Here is a 24,406-nt window from a genome sequence, read left to right on the forward strand (position 1 = left end):
GACTCTGTGGTCATGCATTCACTCCATCCTCCATGAGCTGGCCCAGCTGCTCTCCCAGGAACCCTAACTTTGTGCTTCCTGTGGTCCAGTCCAGCATGCTGCGCGCCCGACATGATGCCATGAACCTGTGCACGGTTTCCGGCTTGCACACACCCTCTGCCCAAATGTTCTCACCCTGTCTCAGCTCATCCGAGTTCTGCATATTCTACTTTTTCTCAAAAGCCTAGCTTCGTGTGCCTTCCTTTGCAACTCTCCCCAGACAGAATGAATTACTCTGTGCTACCCAGCCACTTAGTTTATGTTTTTGTTTATATAACTTTTAAAGGTCTGGCTTAGTAGTCCTAGGGTACGGACCTGTCTTTCCCACTAGAAGGCCGGCGCTTTGCGGACAAAGCCTGGCCCTACTGCGCCCAGTAAGTTCCAGGTCCCTAATTCAATGCAGGGCACTACGGTATGTGATCTGCGCATACTGGCCGGATCAAGTTTGCAAGAATACGTGCCCGTGGGCAAGCTGTGTGCCCACAACAGTTTCCTCTGGTCATGTGACTGTTGTTTCAGAAGATTCGCGAGGTCAAACGACTCAGCAAAAATTTTGCAGACCAAATGGCCGGAAGTAAGAGCCGCAGAAGCAGACTCTATTAACACTGATCTAAAACACATGTGTCTGGATCCCCACTGCCAGTGCAGGAAGATTTTCCACAGCATATGCCAAGGGTCTGCAGCCTGATACCGTGCCCTGGGGAGAGGCCAGAAAACCACAGGCTCCCCCCACCCCCGGCCCCTCTGGCGTCTGGAGCCCCATCGAGGACACTTAGGAGGCCTGCAGAGCCTTGAGCATGACAGAGTTTTGCCTCCCCTATCCAAGAAATCCATCTGCCTGGATGTTCCAGATAATGGAAACTTGGCCCTCTAGGGCACCCAAATTTTTCAAAGTCAAATCCATTTTGATAAACAACTTCCAAAAGGAAGAACACAATCCAACACTTTCCCACCCTCTCAGGTTGTCATGAGTGTTATTTGACCACTTCTTGATAGCCCTGAGCTGAGATCAGGTATATCACTTGCTGTTTTTCCCACAGGATTGCCCTCTTCACTACTATACCTTCAAATCATAATCATTACAACAATAATAGCCAGCACTTATGAGCCCTTCCTATGTGCGTGGCACACCAAGAGGCCTTCTACATAATTATTTCATTTTGGCTTTACCACATCCCTAAAAGGTAGATTTTCCCCCCCAGTTTTTAGGTGTGAAAACTGAGGAGCAGGGAGGGTAAGTAACTTGCCCACGGTTACGTGGCAAGTTAAACAATGGAGAGTGGTCCCAACCCAGGCAATGAGCTCCAGAGCTCACATTGGCAAATCCTTTACTCCGCTGCTTCCCTAGGCATGGAAATAAGGGGACCGACTCATCCGGGGACTTTCCCGGGTTTAGCACTGACAACTCTCAGTCCAGGGAAATGCATGATGGTTGGTCACCCCAGCTGGAGAGCAAGAGAGCACTCACCAGAACACTTGGCTTTTGTAAACCAGACGTGCGATTTCGGATCACGCATCCCTGGCCATTGAGGATAGGAAAGGAACCCAGTAACCCAGTCAAACCAGGAGGGCCAGACAAAGAAACAGCCCCCCCCCCCCGAAGACAGTTAATAATGTTGCTCTCCTTGAAAACATATTTGCTCAACATGAGCGTAGGTGAGAAACGTCTATGAATGAAAATCATATACTTCTTTCTTTATATTCAAAACAGGAAATGGCTACATAAATGTATTGTGGGTAGTCTTCTAAGCCAGACCGTTTTTGAGGCTTATTAAAGAGCATATCATTTAGGTAATGAAAAAATAAAGAACGCTCTCATTCCGGAGGAACAACATCTTAGGAGCCGTGTGCTATTTGGCTTCATGGGTCAGCTGGCTGTGACTCATCTTGGCGTGGACTCAGGTGGTGGGGAGACTGAGGTCCACATGCAGATGTGCCCCACTGCTTGCCTGGAGACATCACAGAGAGGAAGGCTTCCCCAAGAAGAACGACAATGGTGAAGTTGACAGTAAGGAAACTCTTACTTCCGTAGGAACAGTTGTTAGTGAAACCCTGAGTTAGCTGCCGTTACATTTCTTGTTTATGCCAGTGGGGTTTTAACGCTTAAACCTTTCCTGGGGCCTCCTCCTTCATCTGCCCGGCTCTCTGGCCCTAGGAAAGTGGATGGGTTTTGTGACTGCCTTTTCCAAAACTTTCGTGGCTGGGAAAGCTCAGGTCAATGGCAGTCTGGCTCCCAGAATGGCGGGGTTGCTGTATTTGAAGAGTGTTTCTTCCACAGGACATTAAATGCTCCTCTGCAAGTTCAAGATTAACTTCCAGGCAAAACAAGTACAGTGGCTTCCTGCCTTGCTTCTTGCCTCTGCACAAGCCCGGCCATTACCTTGGCAGGAGGACTTAACATTTTGAGGAAAGCTGATCAGCCTAATGGCAGGATGGATGCTGCTCTCTCTCCCACAGAGGCCCTCAGCTTATCTTGCCCTTGCTTTGCAGCAGGTTCCAACAGCAACTGGACTCAGAGCCATACCCTTGCGGCTGCCCTTGAGCCTCCCCAGAGGGATTCCCCGGCTCCAAGCAGCCAGTGGGCATTTCATCAGGCAGCCACGTTACTCTTCAATGAGCTAAATAACTTTTTTAGGAATTAGCAACCAAATGGTTTGAGGATGCCAGAAAAGGTGATGAAGTTGCTCTTCCTTAACTGTACAAAAAATTGTTCCATGGAAAATTATAAGGGCATTTTTAAAGGAATTTGGAGTTCACATTTCTGTTCATTCTCTTTTTCATTTTCTTCTTAAATTTAGCTATTTAGGAAATTGCTTATTAAAACCAAAAGAAAATAAATAAATAAATAAATATCATAAACCCAAAAGAGCAAGATATTTTCTCCCTTAAACCCAAATCTGACTTTTCTTTCCTGGGAAGCTCGCAGCAGGGAGAGAGGTGGTTATCTGTCCTGGGAGCGCTGGTGCTATCTGGCTCAATCCCTGTAAATACTATTTAGTTTGTACTTTTCCCAACTTTCAACTACCTGGCACGTTCTTGGGCTTTTGAGTCTTCCAGGGAACTTATGCAAATTGCCACTGACACAGTATTGAAAGCCTACCCAGGCAAACACCTTTGTACTATGGTGGCATTCTAGGTGCCTGGCTTCCCCCAAGAGTGTTAAATGAGTATGCCAACTTATTCTGTTCAATGACCCCAGTGCCTGAAGACAAAAACTTCCTCAGACCATCCACTTTATGGGACTATAGGAAGAACATGCTGACCAAAGTGAATAGACTCAAAAATGTAAAGCCATTTTCAAAGTAGTAAAATCTGATTTCAAATGAATGAGGTCAAAACAAACTATAATTTGAGTTCTTTTGCAAGACATTAAGCCCCAAAGTAGTAACAATATCTTGAAAGTTAAAATATACAGAAGTTAGGACCCCTTCCAAATGGATGTACAGAGAAAAAGCTATAAAACCCTTGTTCTTTGGCATCTTTACCTTCAGTTTAAGGCAAATGAGATCCAGTCATCCTCTTGATTCATATTTGCAAATGTGCCTACTGGCTAAAATGTATCTGTTATCCCCAAATCAATAGTCCCGGTCCTTCTGTGGTCATGAAAGACACCAAAACATTGAAGCACCAAATGCACTACCTTCTAGCTGCGGTCCGAGCAAGGCAGCTGAGTTTGAACAAGGGGACGCTCTACTTTCCACTCTTTCTACAAACATCCTTTTCACGGTCTATTTAGTGTCACATTTCTCACGTTTTTTTTTTTAAGATTTTATTTATTAGAGAGAGAGAGAGAGAGTGCATGTGCACAAGCAGGGGGAGCAGGAGAGGGAGAAGCAGGCTCCCCACTGCGCAGAGAGCCTGTTGCAAGACTCGATCCCAGGACCCTGGGGTCATGACCCAAGCTGAAGGTAGACGCTTAACCTACTGAACCACCAGGCGCCCCATGTTTTTCACGTTTGGGTGTCTTTTGTTGGTGATTTTGTGGTTTAGAGTGACTCCCAAGCATGTGCTGACATGCTGGCGGGAAGGGGCCCGATGGAGAGAGGACATGTGTTAGACAAGCTCCAGGCAGGCCTGAGTTACAGTGCTGTTGGTTGTGAGTTCAATGTTAATGAATCAACAGCATCTAATAAGGTGCCTTAAACAGAAACATACATAAAACAAGTATGTATTAATGGGCAGAGGAAACTGCTGTGACCAGAGGTTCGCGGGAATCTGTTTCCACTAGGGGTGATGGTTCAGTGTTTACTGATTCAGTGTTCACAGAAACTTTGTGGAACATAACTAACACAAATAATGAGAATCGACTGTTTCATCAAGCTTATAACTGCCCTTTTAAGGGATTTGAACTCTTAGGGTCTCTCTTTGTTGCTAATTTCTGTTTACTCTCACTTATTGAGTATCGATTGTGTGGGGAACACCATGATAGTTCCTTAGAGGGTCGAGAGGTGACTACAGCTAATATCCTTGCCCTCCAGAAGCTTCTGGTCCAGCAGAAGAGAGAAGAATTTGGATTGACAGAGCCTAACAGCCTGAAGGAGGAATACTAATACCTGTTCAGGTGTTTACCATCACAGAATCGTAAACTACAAGACTTTGGAAACAATAACCCACTGCCTCCTTCAACACCTTTCTCGCCTGGCTTCCAGGGCACCGAACCATCTCCCTGCCTCTCCTTATCCCCACATTCTGCTTACTGCTAAATGTCAGGATGCCCCAGAACTCAGTGCTTAGATCACATTCTTTTCTATCTACACTCACTTCCTTGGTCATATTATCTGCCTTTCTGATCTTAAATATTGACAAGACACAGATGGTACTCTCTGACCTCTAAATTCACATATCCACCTGCCTGCTTGTCTTCTCCATTTGAAAGTCCAAGGGGCATGTCAAAATTATCTCAAACTCCTGATACCAGGTTCTGATCTCACCCCACTCTAACCTTCTCCTTCTCTAGTTTTCTTCATGTCAGTAAATAGCCATTCCATCTGCGGCAGATTTTATTTTCCAAAAGCCCCACAACAATATAGCCACTCTCATATGCTCTTGCCATTTCCCCATGAAGAGATGGAGTCTATTTCCCTCTCTTCCACTTTTGGCAGAACTTCGTAACTGCCTGGATGCATACCAAGTGTGGGAAGTGCCACAATACTCCCACAGCGATGTCAAAAGTTTGATACACAAAATACCAACAACATTTTTCACAGAACTAGACACATAATCCTAAGATTTGTATGGAATACAAAAGATCCCAAATACCCAAATCAATCTTGAAAAATAAGAACAAACCTGGAGGTATTACAATCCCAGATTTCAATATATACTACAAAGCCGTAGTAATCAAAACAATATGGTAATGGTGGAAAAATAGACACATAGATCAATAGAACAGAATAGAGAACCCAGAGATAAACCTATGATTATATGATCAACTAATCTTTGGCAAAGGAGGCAAGAATATGCACAGGAAGAAGATGGTCTCTTCAACAAATGGGGCTGGGAAAACTAGATAGCTACATGCAAAAGAATGAAACTGGACCACTTTCTTACACCATACACAAAAAACAAACTCAAAATGGGTTAAAGGCCTAAATGTGAGGCCTGAAACCATAAAAATTCTATATGAGAGCACAAGCAATAATTTCTCTATTGTCATACCAACATTTTTCTAGATATGTCTCAAGAAGCAACGGAAACAAAAGCAAAAATAAACTTTAGGGATTACATCAAAATAAAAGCTTCTGCATAGGAAAGGAAAAAATCAACAAAACTAAAAGCCCACTGAATGGAAGATACTTGCAAATCACATATCTTAGTCATTTAGGGGTTAGTATCCAAAATATATAAAGAACTTATACAATTCAATACCAAAAAAACAAATAACCCAACTAAAAAATGGGCAGAAGACATGAACAGGCATTTCTCCAAAGAAGACATCCCAGATGGTGAACAGACACATGAAAAGATGCTCAACATCACACATCATCAGGGAAATTCAGATCAAAGCCACAGTGAGAGATCACCTCACACCTGTCAGAATGGCTAAAATAAAAAAAACACAAGAAACAAGTGTTGGCAAGGATGTGGAGAAAAAGGAACCCTTGTGCACTGTTGGTGGGCATGCAAATTGGTGCGGCCACTGTGGAAGACAGTGTGGAGGTTCCTCAAGAAATTAAAATTAGAACTACCCTATGATTTAGTAATTCCATTACTGGGTATTTACCCAAAGAATACAAGAACACTAATTCAAAAAGGTGCATGTACCCCTATGTTTATTGCAGCATTATTTATAATATCCAAATTATGGAAGCAGCCCAAATATCTACAGATGAATGGATAAAGAAGAGGGGGTATATATATATATATACAATGGAATATTATTCAACCATAAAAAGAATGAAATCTTGCCATTTGCAACAACATGGATGGATCTAGAGAGTATAATGCTAAGTGAAATAAGGCAGTCAAGGTTTTGAAATCACATATGATTTTACTCATATGTGGAATTTAAGAAACAAAACAAGGCATGAGGGCTGTTGTGTGGGTCTCAGTGGAAAGCTTGTTTGGGGGGCGGCTTGCGCCCGCTAAGGCAACACCTCAGGGACGATGGCAGAGGGAGATAATCACAGCACCAACCTGCTGGCTGCAGAGACTGCAAGTCTGGAAGAACAGCCGCAGGGATGGGGAGAAGTGATGCTGATGGCTGATAAAGTCCTCAGATGCGAAAGAGCCTGGTTTCCACCTGCCATCATGGGTGTGGTTTCTTTGGTGTTTCTGACTATCTACTATCTAGATCCATCTGCTCTGTCCCGTGTTTCCTGTTTTGTTATGTTTTTGTGCTTGGCTGACTACCTTGTTCCCATTCTAGCTCCTAGAATTTTTGGCTCCAGTAAATGGACCACTGAGCAACAGCAAAGATTCCATGAAATTTGTAGCAATCTGGTAAAAACTCAACGCAGAGCTGTGGGCTGGTGGAAACGCCTCTTTATACTAAAGGAAGAAAAGCCTAAAATGTACTTCATGACCATGATTGTTTCTCTTGCTGTGGTTCCTTGGGTGGGACAGCAAGTCCAAAACTGGCTGCTCACCTACCTGATAGTGATTTTCTGACTGTTGTTTCCGGGATTAAACCAGAATGGAATCATTTTGAAGTACATTGGAATGGCCAAAAGGGAGATAAATAAGCTTCTCAAACAAAAAGAAAAGAAAAATGAATAATGAATCTGCTTTATTCAGTGTAATGAATGGCATATACATTGTCCTTGGGAACAGTTTCTATTACGCTGTCTGGATACTAAAATGTTACAGAAGTAGCTCTTTGCTCTCCCTCTTTCTGCCCTTAGTTCGTAGAAATTCAGACTTGTCAAGTAAGGCTTTATGCATAGTGTCTTCATGTGACGTGTAGCTGGATGCATTCTCATCAGTTGGCTTTATATGGACAACTCATTTCTGAGTATGACTTGCTTTGATTTTTCTCACCCAGGTTAATTGAATTCTTACTTTTAGGCAACTTCCTTTAAAATAATATAGTGCTGAGCTTCACCTTTTAGTACAGTTAACTGCGACTTTGGATAATTGTTCCAGTTGATCTTTGCTTAAGCTAGATCCAAGCTAGAGGTCTGCGGCTACAGGAAGCTGGTTCTACTGTCTGCTTCCACAATCTGCTTGAACTGCCTGGCTTCATGAATACAGAGACCAAGTTGACGAAGATGAAGAGACCAGTTAAGATTCATTCCTCATGCTGTTTCTCTACTGTGGGAGAAGAATCCTCTGGAATAAAATGAAACCAATTCCATGCCCTAGTACGTGTTGGTTTCTGCCTTGTGCAAAACTTAGTGATTTGTCAGAAACATTGATCTTCCCTCCCAAATGGGGAATATGACAGGCTTCGAGCTCGTCTCTCCTTTGCTCTTAGATTTCACGTTAGTTCCTTAGAGGCTTTTTAACAGCAGGCTTCCAGAAGTTTGTGTTTAGGATTTTGAGCATATTTTTAATTTCAGGTTTTCAGCTGACTACTACTATAGGTTAAGACTCAGGTCTATGACCTTCACTCCAACACCAGCCAATAAAAGGACAGAAGTCTTCCTATACTTAGTCTAAGATTCGTTTCAGTAGAAAATAATCTTAGCCTACGAATTTTTCGAGATCAGACTAAGCCTTTAAAGGTAAGCCTCAAGATTCTCATTTGAAGGTAACTGCTGGCTGCTTTGGTCCCCAGAGATTTGACTCAGAAGGTGGTGTTCATGCTGGCATCTGACTTTTTTCCTAGATCTCTCTCTCTCTCTCTCTCTTTCTCTCTCTCTCTCTCTGAAGAGTGCAAGGGCTGCTGGGGAGAGCAGACTTTTGGCGACGACAGATGGTCTCTGGTCTACAGAGATTTTGTAACTGCTTGGAAAGTGTCTTAGAATCATTCTCCCTCTCGGTAGCTAGAAATTTAGAATAGCTGGAATCTGTAGGAATGAACCTCTGAGGGCCGAAAATGTGACACTTGGGAACAGTTCTTAAACTCTGATTAACTAGCTGTAATATAGTTTTGTGAATTTATTGCACTGGTGCTGGATCTTGTGGTATATCTGTCCCTAAATAATTATTGTTTTCTCCCCTTCAATATTACTGTAAACAGTGACACCCATTGTAGCATATGTTTGATTTGGTTTTTTTAATGTTTCCTATGAAAACTACAAACCACCTTGATTTTTACATGTGTTTCCTCATTGTAGATAAGCCTACCTTGCTATCTGGATTTTTTTGTGTATATGTGTTCTACCAATTAACGACTTTTGCAGTTTTAATCTTGTATTATTTCTTCTTTGTTTTGTGTAAAAGGGGAAAAATAGAAAAAGCTGGAATCCCTCCCCCTCAAAAAAAGAAACAAAACAAAAGGACAAAAATCTTAACTATAGAGGACAAGCTGGGGGTTATCATAGGGGAGGTGGGTGGGGGCATGGGTGAAAATAGGTGAGTCCACTTACCGTGATGAGCACTGAGTAATGTACAGAATTGCTGAATCACTATATTGTACACCTGAAGCTAATATAACACTGTGTGTTAATTATACTGGAATTAAAATTAAAAAAATACTTTTGAGGAAAAAGGAATTTTGGTACAGGTTCTCCATGGCTCTCTCTCTTTCTGAGGCCACTCACAATTGGAACCTTGGAACCAGCCACCATGGTGTGAAGAAGCCAAGCAGCCACATAGGAAGGCCACATCTAGGTGACCCACCCTTAGCCAACGATCAGCATCAACCACCACTATGTGAGTGAGCAAACACTCAGATGAAGCTAGCTCCCAACACTGGAGCTGCCCTGCTGACATTGAGTAAGCAGAGGCAAGCTGTTCCGTCAGAGCCCTGCCCAAACTGCAGCTTTATGAGCAAAACAACTTGCTGTTGTTTGCACCACGAAATTGTATGGCTGGTGGTGCAATGACTGGTTTTGCAGCGATAGAAACCTGAAACACTTCCGGTAGCATTGCTCAGGCCTGAACCTTGGGGTCATCCTTGCCACCTCTCTTTCTCCCATCCCCCACTCCCAATCTGTCAGGAAATGCTCACAAAACATACCCAGGATCTGAGCTCTTCCTGCACCTCCATTGCTGCCAATCTTTCGCCAACTGTTCCCCATAGGAGTTATTCCAGTAGCTTCCCACCTGGCCTCCCTGCTTCCACCCTTGCCCCTCTTCCATCTAATTCTCAACATAGCAGCCAAAGGGATCCTGTTAAATATAAGTCAGGTCACATTAACTCTAATCCAAAGCTCAAATGACTTCCCACGTCACTCTACAATTTCCTCCCACCTCCCATGAGCTTTCTGTCCTCCTTTCCTCCTATTGTCAGTCCCCAGATCCACTGACCTCCTTCATGCTCCCCAGACACACAGGTCTGTCCCCACCTGGGCCTTTGCACATGGTTCTCTCCCTTACTTCCCTCAAGGCTTTACTCACTGTCACCTTTTGCATGAGGACATCCCCAGTCACATTATCCCCCCCCCCCCCCCGCTTCATTTTTCTCCACAGGCCTCCTTACCACTCACATCATTTTAATTATTTATCTGGTTTCTCACTTGCCATCCACCCTACCACCACCCACACGCAGAGAGAGACCACAGAACACATAGTAGAGTGTTAGCTACATGACGACAGGGGTTTCTGTCTGTTTTACTCACTATTGCATCCCTAGTGTCTTAAACAGTACCTGGTTGGCACACTGAAGGCCATTGATAAACATAAATGGATGGGACTGAATAAATGGATGGAATTAAATGAATGGGATGTAATGCTCTGGTTGAATAAATGGATGAGATTAAATGCTCTGGTTGAAGTAATATCATCTAAGTAGCCCTGGGAAAATTTGAACCCAGTCTTTTGCTGTAGCTTTTATACCAAGTAAAACACTTTTAGCTACAGTAATAGAATACCCAAATAAATCAATAAAGAAAATGTACTATCTTATGAAATAAGACATCCTGAAGTGTTTCCAAAGTTGATTATTTCAGAAGCACAATGATGGTATCGAGGACCTAGATGTTTTCTCTATTTTCTCTTTACCACCTTTACGTAATGTATGTTATGGACCGAATGTTTGTGCCCTTCCCCCAAAGTTCTTATGTTGAAACGCTAACCCCCAATGCCACGGTATTTGGAAGTGAGGCTTTTGGGAGGTTATTGGGATTAGATTAGGTGGTGAGGGTGAGGCCCTCATATGGGATTAATGCCATTATAAAAAGAGGAAGAGACATGGGGTCTTTCTTTCCCTGTGTACGTACCAAGAAAAGACCATATGAAGACGACCAAAAAGAGAGCCCTCACCGAGAACCTGATCATGCTAGCACGATTTTGGATCTCTAGCCTCCAGAACTGTGAGAAAGAAATATTGGTTGTGTGAGCCCCCCAGGCTATGGTATCTGTTATGGCAGCTCGAGCAGACTAGGACAGTGTGGCAGATTGTATATCCAAAAGATAGCCACTCCTATATATTTCTTCCACAGCACATGCGCTTCATACAATGTGACTGATGCTCCTCCCATAAGAGGTGGGGTCTATGTTCTCTCCTCTCAAATCTAGGTAGGGGTCATAGACTGTTGAACCCAATCAACAGAGTAAGGTGGAAGTGATGCTAGGTGATGCCAGGTTGCAGAAAGGACACAGCTTCCACTTAGCTCTCTCTTTCAGGATGCTACCCTGGGAACCCTGACAACACGTTGTGAGGAAGCTCATGCCACATGGAGAAGCTGACATGGAGTGGAACTGAGCCCTCCCTCTAGCAGGCAGTACCCATTTGCCAGCCATGTGAGGGCCATCTTGGAAGTGGGTCCTCCAGCTGCAGTCAAACCTTCAAATAATTACACCTCCGGCCAACACGTTCTTGTTACCTCATGAGAAACTCCTAAACCAGAACCTTTCCCAAATTCCTAGCTCACAGAAACTATGGGAGATTTTTGTAGTTTTTAAGCCACTAAGTTTTGGGGTAATTTATTAGGGAGTATTTATGTGAACCAGATTGATGCCATCTCGGACAAATCCGCCATGATAACCCCTCTGTGACCTGAAGCCTTCTTTGAGCACACACACCCCCCCCCCCACCACCACCACCATTCTTCCCTTTTGTTTAACCACACCCTTAAGTACACTCTTAGAGCATAACATCCTTGATCTGCATTGGAGATATGACTGTGATTCTCAAACATTCTCCTCGTGAGTGGTCTCCCAGCCTCTAAGGCTATGAAAACAGGTCAAAGACAGATCTTACAGGAGGTGGGGTTGCAGAGGTCTTCTCTTGCCACCACCCAAGACGTGTAAATCCCTTTAATAAATCATTTCTTGTCAAGCTGTACTTGTCAGCCTTATTCTTCAGTCTTATGGCCCCTTTGGCCTTTGGAGGTCATTTTGTATATATCTCCCTTTCATGGAGCAGTATTGGATAATTAATACACTCAAAATATTAGCTTTTGTCCTTCGTAGTTAAGGCATGGCTGCTACAGCCTCTGACATCACATCATTGTTTCAGAAAAGCATGAAAATATTCTAGGAGCAGAATTCAATTAATTTTTTTTTAAGATTTTATTTACTTGTTTGAGAGAGGCAGGGGAGAGAGAGAGAGAGAGCACACAAGCCAGGGGAGAGGCAGAGGGAGAAGCAGACTCCCCAGTGAGGAGGGAACCCAACGTGGGGACTGGATCCCAGGACCCTGGGGTCATGACCTGAGCCGAAGGCAGACGCTTTACCGACTGAGCCACCCAGGTGTCCCAGAATTCAATTAATCTTTTAAGCACCAAGCAACTAGAATCTTTGGAATTCAACTCTGGATGCAGGATTGCATCACTAAGAGCTACGGGACTGCCTAGTTTTTTATACTCTTTTCAAGCAAGGGCAGGGAGCTACTCTAAAATCCACATATCTTTATCACTAGCAATCTCACTAACGAAACTGCATTAGTAGATCCATTATGCTAATTGAAAAGCCACCAATTGCATCAACAAAAACCTGTTTCTTTTTCTTTTTTTTTTTTTTAACAGAAACGTATTTCTAACATTAATTATGCCAACTGGTAAAGCTTCTGCTGTTGGTCAGAGATAAAGATCATCAAAGCTTTTGCAGTAGCTGTTTCTGGGTACAGGTTTCCTAATTAGAAGGCTGGCTTTCCACCCTAGGATGGAAATTCTCAATTAGGACAAATGACAGTATCTTGGCTATCTCGTAACTCTGTAATACATACATGAGAACACACTGCCTATGACAAAATGTTCTAAGCATATTACAGACATTACAATGCTCAATGTGGCTCTCTTATCTCAAGTTCATTCCTACATTCCCTTTCATACATCCCCTTCGAGTCTTCCTATTATTCATTAGTTTCTGAGGAACCAAATCCACTCACACAGGGAGGGGTTTCTTTTCTGATACTCTGTCCAGGAAGAGCTGCAGATGCTCTGTTTTGGCTCTTAGGATCAGCTAAATGCATGCCCATTTCCTCAGGAAGGCAGTAATCTTTGTAGGCGGTTGAGTCCAAACCTGTGTTCAAGAAGGATATATATATACTATTCTCCTTTCACTGCCCCACGGCTTGCATCTAGAGTCAAGGTTCCTCAGTATGGTTGCAGTAGGGTTTGATCCCACGGTGCCTACTGGATTAAGACCAGGACTGTGTTACTCCTTAATGGTTGTCCTCTGGTTTTCACAGGAGAGACACCGAAGATACAGATACCACTGAATTCCCACCACATACCTATGTTCTCCTCAGTCTCCATCCTGAAGGTGGACAGGAAATGACCTATTCTCCTGGTGGCAGAGGTCAGCTAAGCTTTGTCTCAAGCCGTGTGGATGCCCGGGCACCAACTAAGGAGAATGGAGATGATAAAAGGCTAACCCAAGGGACAGCAGGGACTGTGAGAAGTAGCCCCAGGAGAGCCTGGATGCCAGCCCACTTCTTGGTTTTTCTTCTTCCCTTTTGATTTATATGCATTTTTTTGTTTTTTTATTTTGTATTAACATATAATGTATTAATTGTTTCGGTAGTACAGGTCTGCGATTCAGCAGTCTTACACAATTCACAGCGCTCACCATAGCACATACCCTCCCCAATGTCCATCACCAGCCCCCCCATCCCACCCACCGCCCCCCCTCCTCCACTCCAGCAACCCTCAGTTTGTTTCCTGAGATTAAGAGTCTCTCATGGTTTGTCTCCCTCTCCGGTTTCGTCTTGTTTCATTTTTCCCTCCCTTCCCCTATGATCCTCTGTCTTGTTTCTCAAATTCCTCATATCAGTGAGATCATAGGATACTTGGCTTTCTCTGATTGATTTATTTCACTTAGCATAATACCCTCTAGGTCCATCCACGTCGTTGCAAATTCCAGCCCCTCTTCTGCCAATGCCGTGGTTTTAGACACGCTCCTTCCCCTTTCTTGGTCCCTCCATTTCCTCATCTCCAAAACATTAAGAGCCTTCCTAGCCAAATAGGCCAGTTCTGGCTACATGGCTGTTATTTCCAGACAAACCTGGCATTGCTACCTTCTTAACTCTTCCCATATTTCCTTCTTCTCTCCTTTTCCCTCCATATCTTCTTCTCTTCCTTTATGCCCCTATCCTTTCTCTTTCTTTTTTCCTTTCCACTTATATAGAATGAGAATAGGGGTGCCTGGGTGGCTCAGTCAGTTAAGCGTCAGTTTTTGGCTCAGGTCATGATCCCGGGGTTCTGCGATCAGTCTCCACGTTGGGCTCTCTGCTCAGCGGGGAGTCTGCTTCTCCCTCTACCCCTCCCCCTGCTCATGCTCTCTCTCTCTCTCTCAAACAAATAAAATCTTAAAAAATAATAAATAAGAATAAACACTAAAATGCTACCTGCTAATATTTCCAAGATCCCGCTATGTGTCAGATAGCATGCTAAGTGTTTGCCATGCATCGGCTGATTTGATTCTGGCAGCATCCCCGTGTGGAAGGAAGCATTGTCCCGGTTTGTGTTTCAGAGAAGTCAAATGCTGCACCTCAAATCTCACAGCGCCTACCTGACAGAGCCTCTAGGCCAAGTGAAAAATCACTGTGGCACACAACAAGTGCTACCATCGTGGTATGTCCCAAAGCAGAGATGCTGATGAGGAAGAGAGAAAAAGGATATTTCCTTACATGAATCTGGCAAGAGTCTTTGAAGAGGTACCACTGAAGAATGACAGGAGCTTTACCTGATGGGGACGAATCTGTTGCCAGATTAGATTAACTCACAATTTAGAAAATGATAAAGAAGGAATCAAGAAGGTCACTGTCCCCTAAAAATATCACAGTAACAGAAATTACTTGGAATCCCGTGAGGCTGTATGTTAATGCAGACACTACATCTTTCTTTTTTTTTTGCAAAAAATAAACAAACAAAAAAAAAATCCCCCACATCATGATGTCAGTTCTTGCTTCATTTCCTCCTTTATGCTAAGTAATACCGCCTATTGCTGAAGGGACGTGAGCTTTCTCTCTCGGCCTCCTGCCTGCCCTTCCCCCAGCTTCCAGGCCATATGCTTGTTAATCACGTGGTTACTTTTCCAGAGCCGAGTTCTTGAGCGTACTTTATCTTAAGAAATATTCTAGAACAGGCCAGGGGAAACCCCTTCACTTTCTAGGAACAGTGGCAGCTGCGTGAAGACCTTAGGTGACTAGTTCTTTATTTGACTTATACTCGATCACGTATTTCTAAGTCAGGACGTGTGGAAATGTGAGGTTTTTGCTGCTCAGCACTCTCACTCTCCTCTTAGATGATAGGAATCAGGTTTTCTTGGGGAATCACTTCTCCCCCAGTCTCAGTCCAACGGTTTGAAAGTAGTTACCCATCCCCCAGGCCTGGCCAGTCAAGGTCACAGTCATACTACAAAGCTGGGCCAATGAGCATCAGCTTTGGAACTTCCACTGGCCCTCTTGGGAAAGAGGAAAAAAGTCTTCCCATGTTGGTAACAAAGCTGGTGGGATATGAACTTGGCACTCCAGCTGTTCATCTTTGCCACCACTTGAAGAGAGCCTCCCTGAAGATGAAGCTGACATAGTGTCAGCGTTTCCGCTCAGGCTGGTTATGCCCTTCATGGCTTTCTTCCTGCCCACACATGAGGTCACTAGGTAGCATTGCAACTGCGCGCTACCAGGCGGGTTCCTAAAGGGGACACAGTGACGGCTGATACTGCCTTTATTCAGGAGGTCAGTGCTGTCCCTCACCCCTACCTGGATTCCCCACATCCTGAGACCCCGTAACCTCTCCAGTTACTTAAAAATCTCTCTCTTGCTTAGTGTGTTCCAACACCGTCCTTGTCCCCAGCCCAGACCTGCCAGCCCCTTTCTTCATGTCCCAGAAAGTACATCGAAGCAGTCAGGCTGGAACTCTCTCAAAGTCAGTATCAGCTCCTCTATCAGCAGGGTGACACTGTTTTATGGCCAGAAAGACGTAAACTCCCCACCTTCCCCTGAGGCTCCAGAGTCTTCCTGCAGAAGAACAAGGTGTCAGACTTCTGCCTGGACATCTGGGGTCTCAACACAGGTACCACCTGAGACTGCCTGCTTCTCATACCAGCTCCAGGCTCCAAGAGAGCCTGAATGAGTCTACGTGGAGCACATCCCTTCAAACGAGCATCAATATGCAACAGTGCTGCTCCTTATGCACGATAGCCCAGCTATCCCTCAGAGCTGATTAAGCAGCCTCGTGCCCAAACTTAGGATTTTCTAAGATGATAGCCCTAGAAAATGCTCTGCTTCATCTGCATCTCATAGAAAGTCATGATTGCTGGCGGCCAGCTCTGATGTTTCTGGGCCACATTCTGTTCAGCCAGAGCATCGAAGATATTAACATACCTGGAAAGACTCCTCCATGGTTTATTTAAGGTCCTCTGGTCTTCCTGAGCCGCTTGAGGCAACGTCTATAGCTACGTGGTGGTCTATAAAGTCCAAGTCTACATTCCTGATACTATACCACACTTCCTGCTCGAAATTAACCACAAGAACAAAGGCCATTCGTGTTTCCCAGCAATGCCTTATTTGTGGACAAATAGCAAAACAGCCACAGCTGACCTAGAGTTTCAGGCAGGTCTCAATTAAGTTTGGTTTATATTTCTCAAGGTCATTTATCAGCTGCTTCTTGGAACTCAGATGCATTTTTCCATGGAAATAGTATGATAGCCATATGAGGGCCTCGGGTCAAGCCATAAGTGCGTACAAGGTGGGTACATGGTTCCAAGAGCACTATTTCAATAACTCCCAGTCACTATATAAGATGTTGCTTCTTTAGGAAACTGTCAAGCACTCATGCCGAGTTCTCAGAACATATTTCTCAGCCTCCACATTTATCCTGACAGCATGAGAGAATTACCTCCTTTGATTAAGCATTCGTTCAATCCTAGTATTTATTGTGTATCTATTTTGTACCAGCCACTGCCCTACATGCTATAGATACAGCAATGAACAAAATTAACTCCCTAGATGTTCTGAAATGGGGACACAGGTCAGCTGCTACCATATTGACCAGAATAATGGAGGAAGGGCTACCCAATTGTTTCTTCCAAAATGACTAGGATGTCCCAAAGGGAAATTTTCATTTATGCCCTTGAATGCAGACTATCAACATGTCTGTTTTCTGCCTTAACAATTTTTAGATCTAGTCCTCATCTTGCATCCCCCTTTTCACATTTGACTGTTGAATCCTCAAATGGACCAGAAGCCAATCATCAAGATAAGAAATAATTTCCAGTCTTCCATGTGACAGAGAAGATTCTGGGAAGCATGCTGAGTCTTAAAGGAGTTTGACTGGCTTGAGAGCTTCCAGGTCCTTGGGAATCCTGGAAGGGCTTGGGAGGTCACAGAGTGATGGCAATTCTCCTCATACCAGTGGAGGTGGATTTCCAGATAATCCAGATGATAAGAAAAAAGCTACATTCTTCTGCTTCCCCCACTGATCTGGGAGAACCTTCTGGGTAAATTCAACCGGACTCTGCTCACCTCTCTAACCTTTGCCCATTTCCTTATGTAATGAGCATCCTGCTATAAGACTAAGGCAGAGAGGGATTTATACGTAGTAGTCCTTCTCATTCATTCCCTGAGAGCACCCAAAGTATCCCAAATTGAAAGAAACACTGATCATATTCAAGTGCTCACTGCTCCTTATGAAGTGGTCCTATAGGGTTACTCCCCACCACCATGTTTAATGGTTCTGCGATTGGTTTAAAAAACAAAAATAAAACAAAAAACTTTTTGTTACAGACAGTACAACAAACTCCAAGAATAATGAATCTCCTGACGTTGGATAGCTCCTCCTTTTTTTTTTCTTAATAGGCTTGTTTATGCGGATTAAAATACATTAACTATTGTTTTGATTTACGAAATACCCACAATAAAACCCGGTGACTTCCCAATAACATTATTAGATCACGAGATGCCTTAGGACAGGGAGTCTTTAGTTCTATTGAGGGGTGTATGATGAAGTTAAAAAAATAACAAAATAAAATCTAACAGTTATGCAGATATTGCTCAAACCCTGGTGTGGGCTTTCACTACTAGGGTGTCACATTTTTCTGTTGACCTGACACCAGACAGAGAAGAGTAATCATCTAAAGACCCGGAGAAAATGTTTCTGGGCCATGTCTGTTTAAGTTTATTGGGAAGGACAAATTATACTTGTTTTATTTGGCCATCATAAACTTGACATAGACGTGTGTAGAGGATAACAAAATTCCTTCTCCATAACTTTCATTCCTGTAGAGAGTGACTTCTGAAAGGCCACTAGACTGAGTTCAGAGACTAGAGGTTGGTAAACATCATCCCTCTGTCCTCCGTGGAGCATGGGCAGCTGTGTTCCGAACCCTAGTGCCAGGAGCTTGAGACCAGGTGCCAGCCCATCACAGCAGAGTCTGGGCCATCCTCATTGCTGTGGCCACTGGCGCCAAACACTGGGAGGGCAGGTGGAGGTGGTTGGACCTCCCGTCCTTGTTTTTTATCCTCCCATGGGGATAGAAGTCGGAGATGGGAACAGAGAGGAAAAGAGACGTGAACAAGGGTTGCCCTGTCCCCTTTAGGAGTCTGAACGTGAAGAACAGAACAGAAGCCCAGCCTCTAGGGGAGACTGCAGCTCAATGGCCTTGTCCCCGGGAGCCCTCCTGCTCTGTCTTCGGACCCTTTTGAATTGGAAGGCTTATAGTCACCCAATTTGACTCCAGGCTCTGCCTCATTCTAGCCGTGTAACTTTGGACGAGCCACTTTTCTCATTCATAAAATTAGGAATAATATAAATTCTACCACTTAGGGCTGATGATTGAATGAGCTACCATGTGTACCACATAACAGGGCACCGTATCGGGCACATAGAAAGCAGGCCACAGTGGTAGTTGGCCTTCCGGAGGATATTACTTGGGTTTTACTTGCATGAAACTGCAAAGCCTATACTTTCTTCCCCATGTTGGAGAAGATGCTTTTCCATGTAAGCCCAAAAGATCCAGAGACTTGACAATTCACAGGTAATGCCCTGTACTCAGCATGATGGTCAATAAGAGAATTCCAACCTCTGCATGAAGTGCTTGGGCTAGACCCTGAAAACAAGCTTGGTTTTGTTCTTTCTGTTCAAGAGTGAATGACATCACTGCTCCGGTTTTTTTGAAAACCAAATGCCAAAGTCATAGAGGACGCTTTGCAGAGTTTCCCCACACATTCCCAGTGCATTTCCTGCAAGGTGGTATTGCAACCCCAAGCAAATCAAAAGATAGGCAACACTTTTTTTAAATATCATCTACGTAAAGAACATCATGCGCTGGTTACAGGGCCATGAAGAGTTGGGGGAAGGAATTTCATAAAATACCTGGGGCTGGATATGAGGAGGGAGGCAGTGCAGGTGGACGGACAGCTGAGCTGGGAGGCAGGAAAGCCTGGGTCCTGGACCCAGCCCCTCCGCTAAATAACCGTGTGATCTCAGGCACAGCTGTCAACGTGTCTGGGTGCTCAAGTGTGCCCTGCAGGGGGTGGGCTAAATCGTCCCCAAGGTGCCTTCGAGTCTGCGGTTCCGGCTGCAGAGGAGAAAGGGGACATAAAGAGACGCAAGATAAAGAACAAAGCAGCATTGCGTCCCAAATCTGGAGAAGACCAGACGAGAGCAAAGGGGTCATTGACTGAGTAGAAAGGCTAAATGCCCACTTTTCCCAATTAGGTTCAAGTGTTTTACAACCTTGAGCTGCCTGCTTTCCTCAGCTGATCAGAAGAAACTAGAAATGAGAACATTATGAGTCCCCTGAGTTCGTGGGGACAGAAACCTGAGCGGCTGGTAAGGACCCAAAGCCCTGGAATGTGGAAATTCTCAGGAGCCTTAATAACATGGGCCACTGATCACTTCATGGTGACAAAGGTGTTACAAAGCCCTGAGTAAGCCTGGGTCAGAAAGGAAGCGCTAGCTTCCACGTGGAAGCAAAATGAGCTCACAGAAAGCCAGGCCTTATTGTCTTTCACCTGTGGACAAAACCCTGCCCACCCTCCTCCCCTCCCTGCCCCCCACGTTATTTTACAAGTAGAATCAGTGTAAACAAAGACAGCCTTGAGGGAAAACAAGGCAGCTCGCTGTGCTGAGGAACAGACTGAACTGAGGGTGTGCCTCTCCTGGGCCTGCTGCCCAGCGGTCCACCCGAAAGATAAACCAACCCCAACTGGCTAAGGCCTGGTTCCTCCACAGGCCAGCTGGGGGGCAAGCATGCAGCCCCCTGGAATTTTCCACAGAGGTTTCAGACATCCGTGTCTAGGGGAAGCCAGCCAAACTGCCCATTCAGCCCACCTGCCTCTCCCAGGCCCAAGGCTCCAGTTCCCACCTCTGTTGGAAGAGCTTAGGCAAGAGGTCTCCCGTTTCCCAAACCTGGAAAGACCTTGAAATGAATCATAAATATGGAAACATAGTGGTCTCTTGGGATCTCTGTTACAGGAAAGAGCTGGAAACAGGATGCCTTCTCATCTCCCCACTCATGCCAGCTGACCAGGACTCTGGTTTTGCAGAGATACACGTGGTAACCACTGCAAGGTGAGAAAGCCCATTGTCACCCGAAACAAACACCACCAAACACTGCTACCGTGAGCCAGAATGAACAATAGCCATTAAACCATACATACACTCTAAGAAAACAGGCAGGGATGGGTTCCAGACTTGCCAGGAGTTCCCATGCCTTCGTGGCTCTCATCATTCCGTCCTCTCTACCTGGAGCACCTTCTTTTGCTGGCTAATCTTCGCTTGTCTCCAAGACTCCGTGGAGGTCAGAAGGCCTCTTCTCCGAGCGCGTGGCCTGCCTCCCACAGCACATGTACACCGTGTCCTCGTTACCAGTGTGTGCCCGTGTCTTCACTCAGAGCAGCTTCTGTGGGCCCGTGGGCCCAGCTCAGTGTGCGGCACAGAAAGAGCTCCACAGAAGATCTTAGACTGATGAGTCATGGCCAAATGATGGCCTTCAAAGGGCTTCTACTCCAGGAGCTCCTTGAGATGTTTCATCTCATTTTCCTTTATACCATGGTAGTACTTTTGTTTGGGGTATAAATTTATAATTTGATTGGGTCTTGTCAATGGTAACATCTTCCTTCCAGTTAATTCATGGGTGGAGAAAGAGGACAAATTAGCCATGGCTATGAGGTCAGTTAAGCGTCTGCCTTCGGCTCAGGTCATGATCCCGGGGTCCTGGGATCGAGCCCCATCTCGGGGTCTCTGCTCAGCGGGAAGCCTGCTTCTCCCTCTCCCTCCGCCTGCCTCTCTGCCTACTTGTGATCTCAATCTCTCTCTCTCTCTGTGAAATTAATAAAATCTTAAAAAAAAAAATTAGCCATGGCTGCCAAGGACACAGCAACCTGGCACCTCTCCTGGAACAGCTGCATTGCCCAAGCAGTGGCATTTCCCAACTTAGAGAGAGGCAACTGATTCTCGAGAAAATATATACTATTATTTCCATTTAGTTGACTAGCGGCTGAGGCAAAAAAGTTTTGTGGCCAAGAGTCATGACTGTGCAGAATTGTTACAAGAAAGCCGGTTGTTCATTCATTAACGTAACATTTATTTGGCAAGGACCTCCTGGGTGCGAGGCGCCTTGCTAAGCACACAAGATGGTGGACACAACGGAAGTGGTCTCTGTCCTCATAATGTGGCTGCGAGAGCACTGACATCAAACAAATAAACATATAATTGAAGGTTGCAATTCACGTTATAAAGGAAAAGTACAGGACACCGTGAGAGATTCTATGGTGGGGGTTGCTGATTGTCTGGCATTTATTTTTTAAGAACTTAGTTGTAAAAAAAAAAAAAGAAGAACTTAGTTGTGTGTCAGGGGTTCTGCGATGCTCAGACGTGGCTCATTTGACCACAGCCCTCAAGAAAGCACTCAGGGCAGAGACTCCAGGTTCTCGCCTAAGAAGGTCCTCTGGCTTTTCTGTGGCCCCAGTCTCCTCATCTGTCAGAAGCAGAGGGAAGAGCCACTCGTCTACTCGTGGCACATCTGAAAGGGAGGATCAATGCTCAAGCACTTGGTCTTTCAAAACTACTGGGTAAAATTAGTATGGAATAAAAACTTTTATAGAAATAAGCCGTTATTTCTTGAGTTCAAATTTACATGCCACACACAGAACTCATTTCCTCAACCATCCCAACTCCAAATTTTTATATATAAGGGTTTTTTTTTTTTTGCCATTTTTTCAAAGACTGTAACACCGCAAAAGGTAAAACCATGGGACTAAGATGCACGCTCTCCTCAGGAGCCCCGCATGGAGAGGTCACCTTTCCTCTGCTCCCCATTCCTTTTCTGAGGTCTGAGACCAGCCAGGGAGCCTTGGGCCTCATGTTTGTGAGAGAGTCTCCTCCACCACAGTCCACGCCACAAGGAGCCAGAGTGAGACTACCAAGAGAATGAGATAGAAACCGGGGTCCTCTGGGTCTGAGGGAGAGGCAAACCCACCACTCTAGCCCTTCTCCCCTCTCCGCCCTGCCTGCGGGCAGCTCCAAGCCTCCACCTGCTCCCCAGGCATTGAGGCACTGACCTCCAGGTGAGTCGGGAAGGCGGAAGTAGCCTAGTCCTTGGGCCCAGGTGATTAAAATGTGGCCTAGAATGAGGTCTTGCCGGACAGGACAGAGGATGGAGGCTCAGTGCCGAGAGGCCAGGGCTGGCTGGTGTTGGGGTGAAGCTCCGGGGAGGTGAACCGCAGGACATCAGGAGGGCCACAGTGGGGAACTGTGCGGCCAAAAGCAGAGTTTGGCTCAAGCCCTGCCCCTTCCTCCAGGTCTGACTTTTCTTGCGCACTGCCTCCCTCCTGCCTGGGGCAACGGGGAACTCGGCCTCTGCCCCCAAAAGGAAAGAATGAGGAGATGCAGCTAGTGTCCTTGTGGCCCAAGTGCAAGAGGCTGGAGGAACTTCCTCTGGAGAAGCTTCACGGGAGACACGTCTGCAGAGCGGTAGGTCTGAGAGGTTAGCCTCTTTCTCCTCCTACAGGGTGATGGCAGCGCCCATGGCCGTGTGGTTCACGGAGCCTTTTGTACCTGCAGCTGCATTTGGAGATTCCAAAGGAAGGAGTGCACAGAACCTGGTACTCTTTTCTTTTTTCTTTTTTTTTTTTCCTGCTCACCACACGTGTAGCTCCCATCTGCCACCTTCCGATGTTGATCCAGTAGCATCAACTATATTCCCCATGCTGTGCCTTTCACCAGGAGTTCTGCGCTATTTTGTAAATATAGGTTTTGACTATGGTAAACAGATTGAATTAAAGAACAAATATTTAAACATATTCTGATAGTTAATACTTCTGCAATTCCATTATTTAAAAATGATCCATTTCTTATTGAGAACAACCTCTTGTAGGCTTCTCAAGAAATCTCATTTCTTATCAACAAACATATGGATCCCAAGAGAATATTTGCCTTTCATTTGTAAATACAGCCTCTTTGCAATCCTTCTGTGATTTATTTGGTTGTTATGACTCTTAAGTTAGAAAAGATTATCTAAAATTTATTCAATCATAGACTTTTACATTTAGAAGAGCCATCAGTGGTCATTTAGTCCAACATCCCTTCCCAAGCAGGAAATCCTTCCACAACCCTGGTCAGTGGTCTGCTTGAATACCTCCTTCACAGAAAAGTTCACCACCTCCCATGAAAGCCTAGGTTGCTTTTTAAAGCTGCTCACCTTTAAGTCTTCATCACGGATGAAAGTTTCATGTTGCCTACATGTGCACTTCCAACCCCCAGCACAGAACTCAACACATCAAAAATGCTCAATCCATGTTCACTGCATGAACAAGAGGAAGTGTGAATTCATTCACTCAGATGTTTATTGAACACGTATTATATGGCGGGTCTTATTTGAAGTACTGGGGGGATAGCAGTGGACAAGAAAGACATGGTTCCTGGTCCAGGAGGTGTTCTCTTTCCAGTCGGAATGAAGTGTCCCTCCACAGTTTCCTCTTCTGTTTAAATCTGGGTCAGATGGGGAGCAGTACCATGAGGAGAGGTTGAGGAATAGGTGAGGGTTCCTTGACTAGTCCTAGAAATTACTCCGGAACCCCAGAGGAAGACAAGACTTCCCATCAGGAGAGGCTGGTGGACATTCTAAGTGAGTGTTGTTGGAACATTCGAGAAAAGTAAACTTGTTTTATCCCTGAAGCAGGTGAAGCAGGATATTCAGTATAGATAGAGATGAAGTAGAGAGACATCAGCACGTATGCCTGCACTTTCCCACTTATTGGCACGTGTGTGTGTGTGTGCGTGTGGTGTATGCGTACACCCACATATCTGTATGCACATTTATTCTTAAACATACATAAAAGTGGAAGAATATTCACTGAATTTTTAAAATAATTATCTCTAGGTAGTAGGATAATAAACTTATTCTTTTTGTTTTCTGTATTTGATACATT

The 24,406-nt window shown here is 44.8% G+C and overlaps 1 protein-coding gene and 1 long non-coding RNA gene across 2 annotated transcripts in view; both read left to right on the forward strand.

The window, feature by feature from the left end:
* Positions 1–11,854, forward strand: part of LOC113936489 — a 29,290-nt gene extending 17,436 nt beyond the window's left edge. The window contains exon 4 of the long non-coding RNA XR_003524276.2: positions 11,212–11,854. This is a non-coding gene — a long non-coding RNA (uncharacterized LOC113936489). The remainder of the gene's footprint in view (positions 1–11,211) is intronic.
* LOC113936382 (ADP-ribosylation factor-like protein 6-interacting protein 1) lies at positions 6,646–7,149 on the forward strand. The gene has a single exon (XM_035726959.1). The coding sequence runs from the start codon at positions 6,646–6,648 to the stop codon at positions 7,147–7,149; it is 504 nt and encodes a 167-aa protein (XP_035582852.1).
* Positions 11,855–24,406: the final 12,552 nt, after the last annotated feature.

Source organism: Zalophus californianus, chromosome 4, assembly GCF_009762305.2.
Source record: "Zalophus californianus isolate mZalCal1 chromosome 4, mZalCal1.pri.v2, whole genome shotgun sequence".
In the NCBI taxonomy this organism is placed as follows: Eukaryota; Metazoa; Chordata; class Mammalia; order Carnivora; family Otariidae; genus Zalophus; species Zalophus californianus.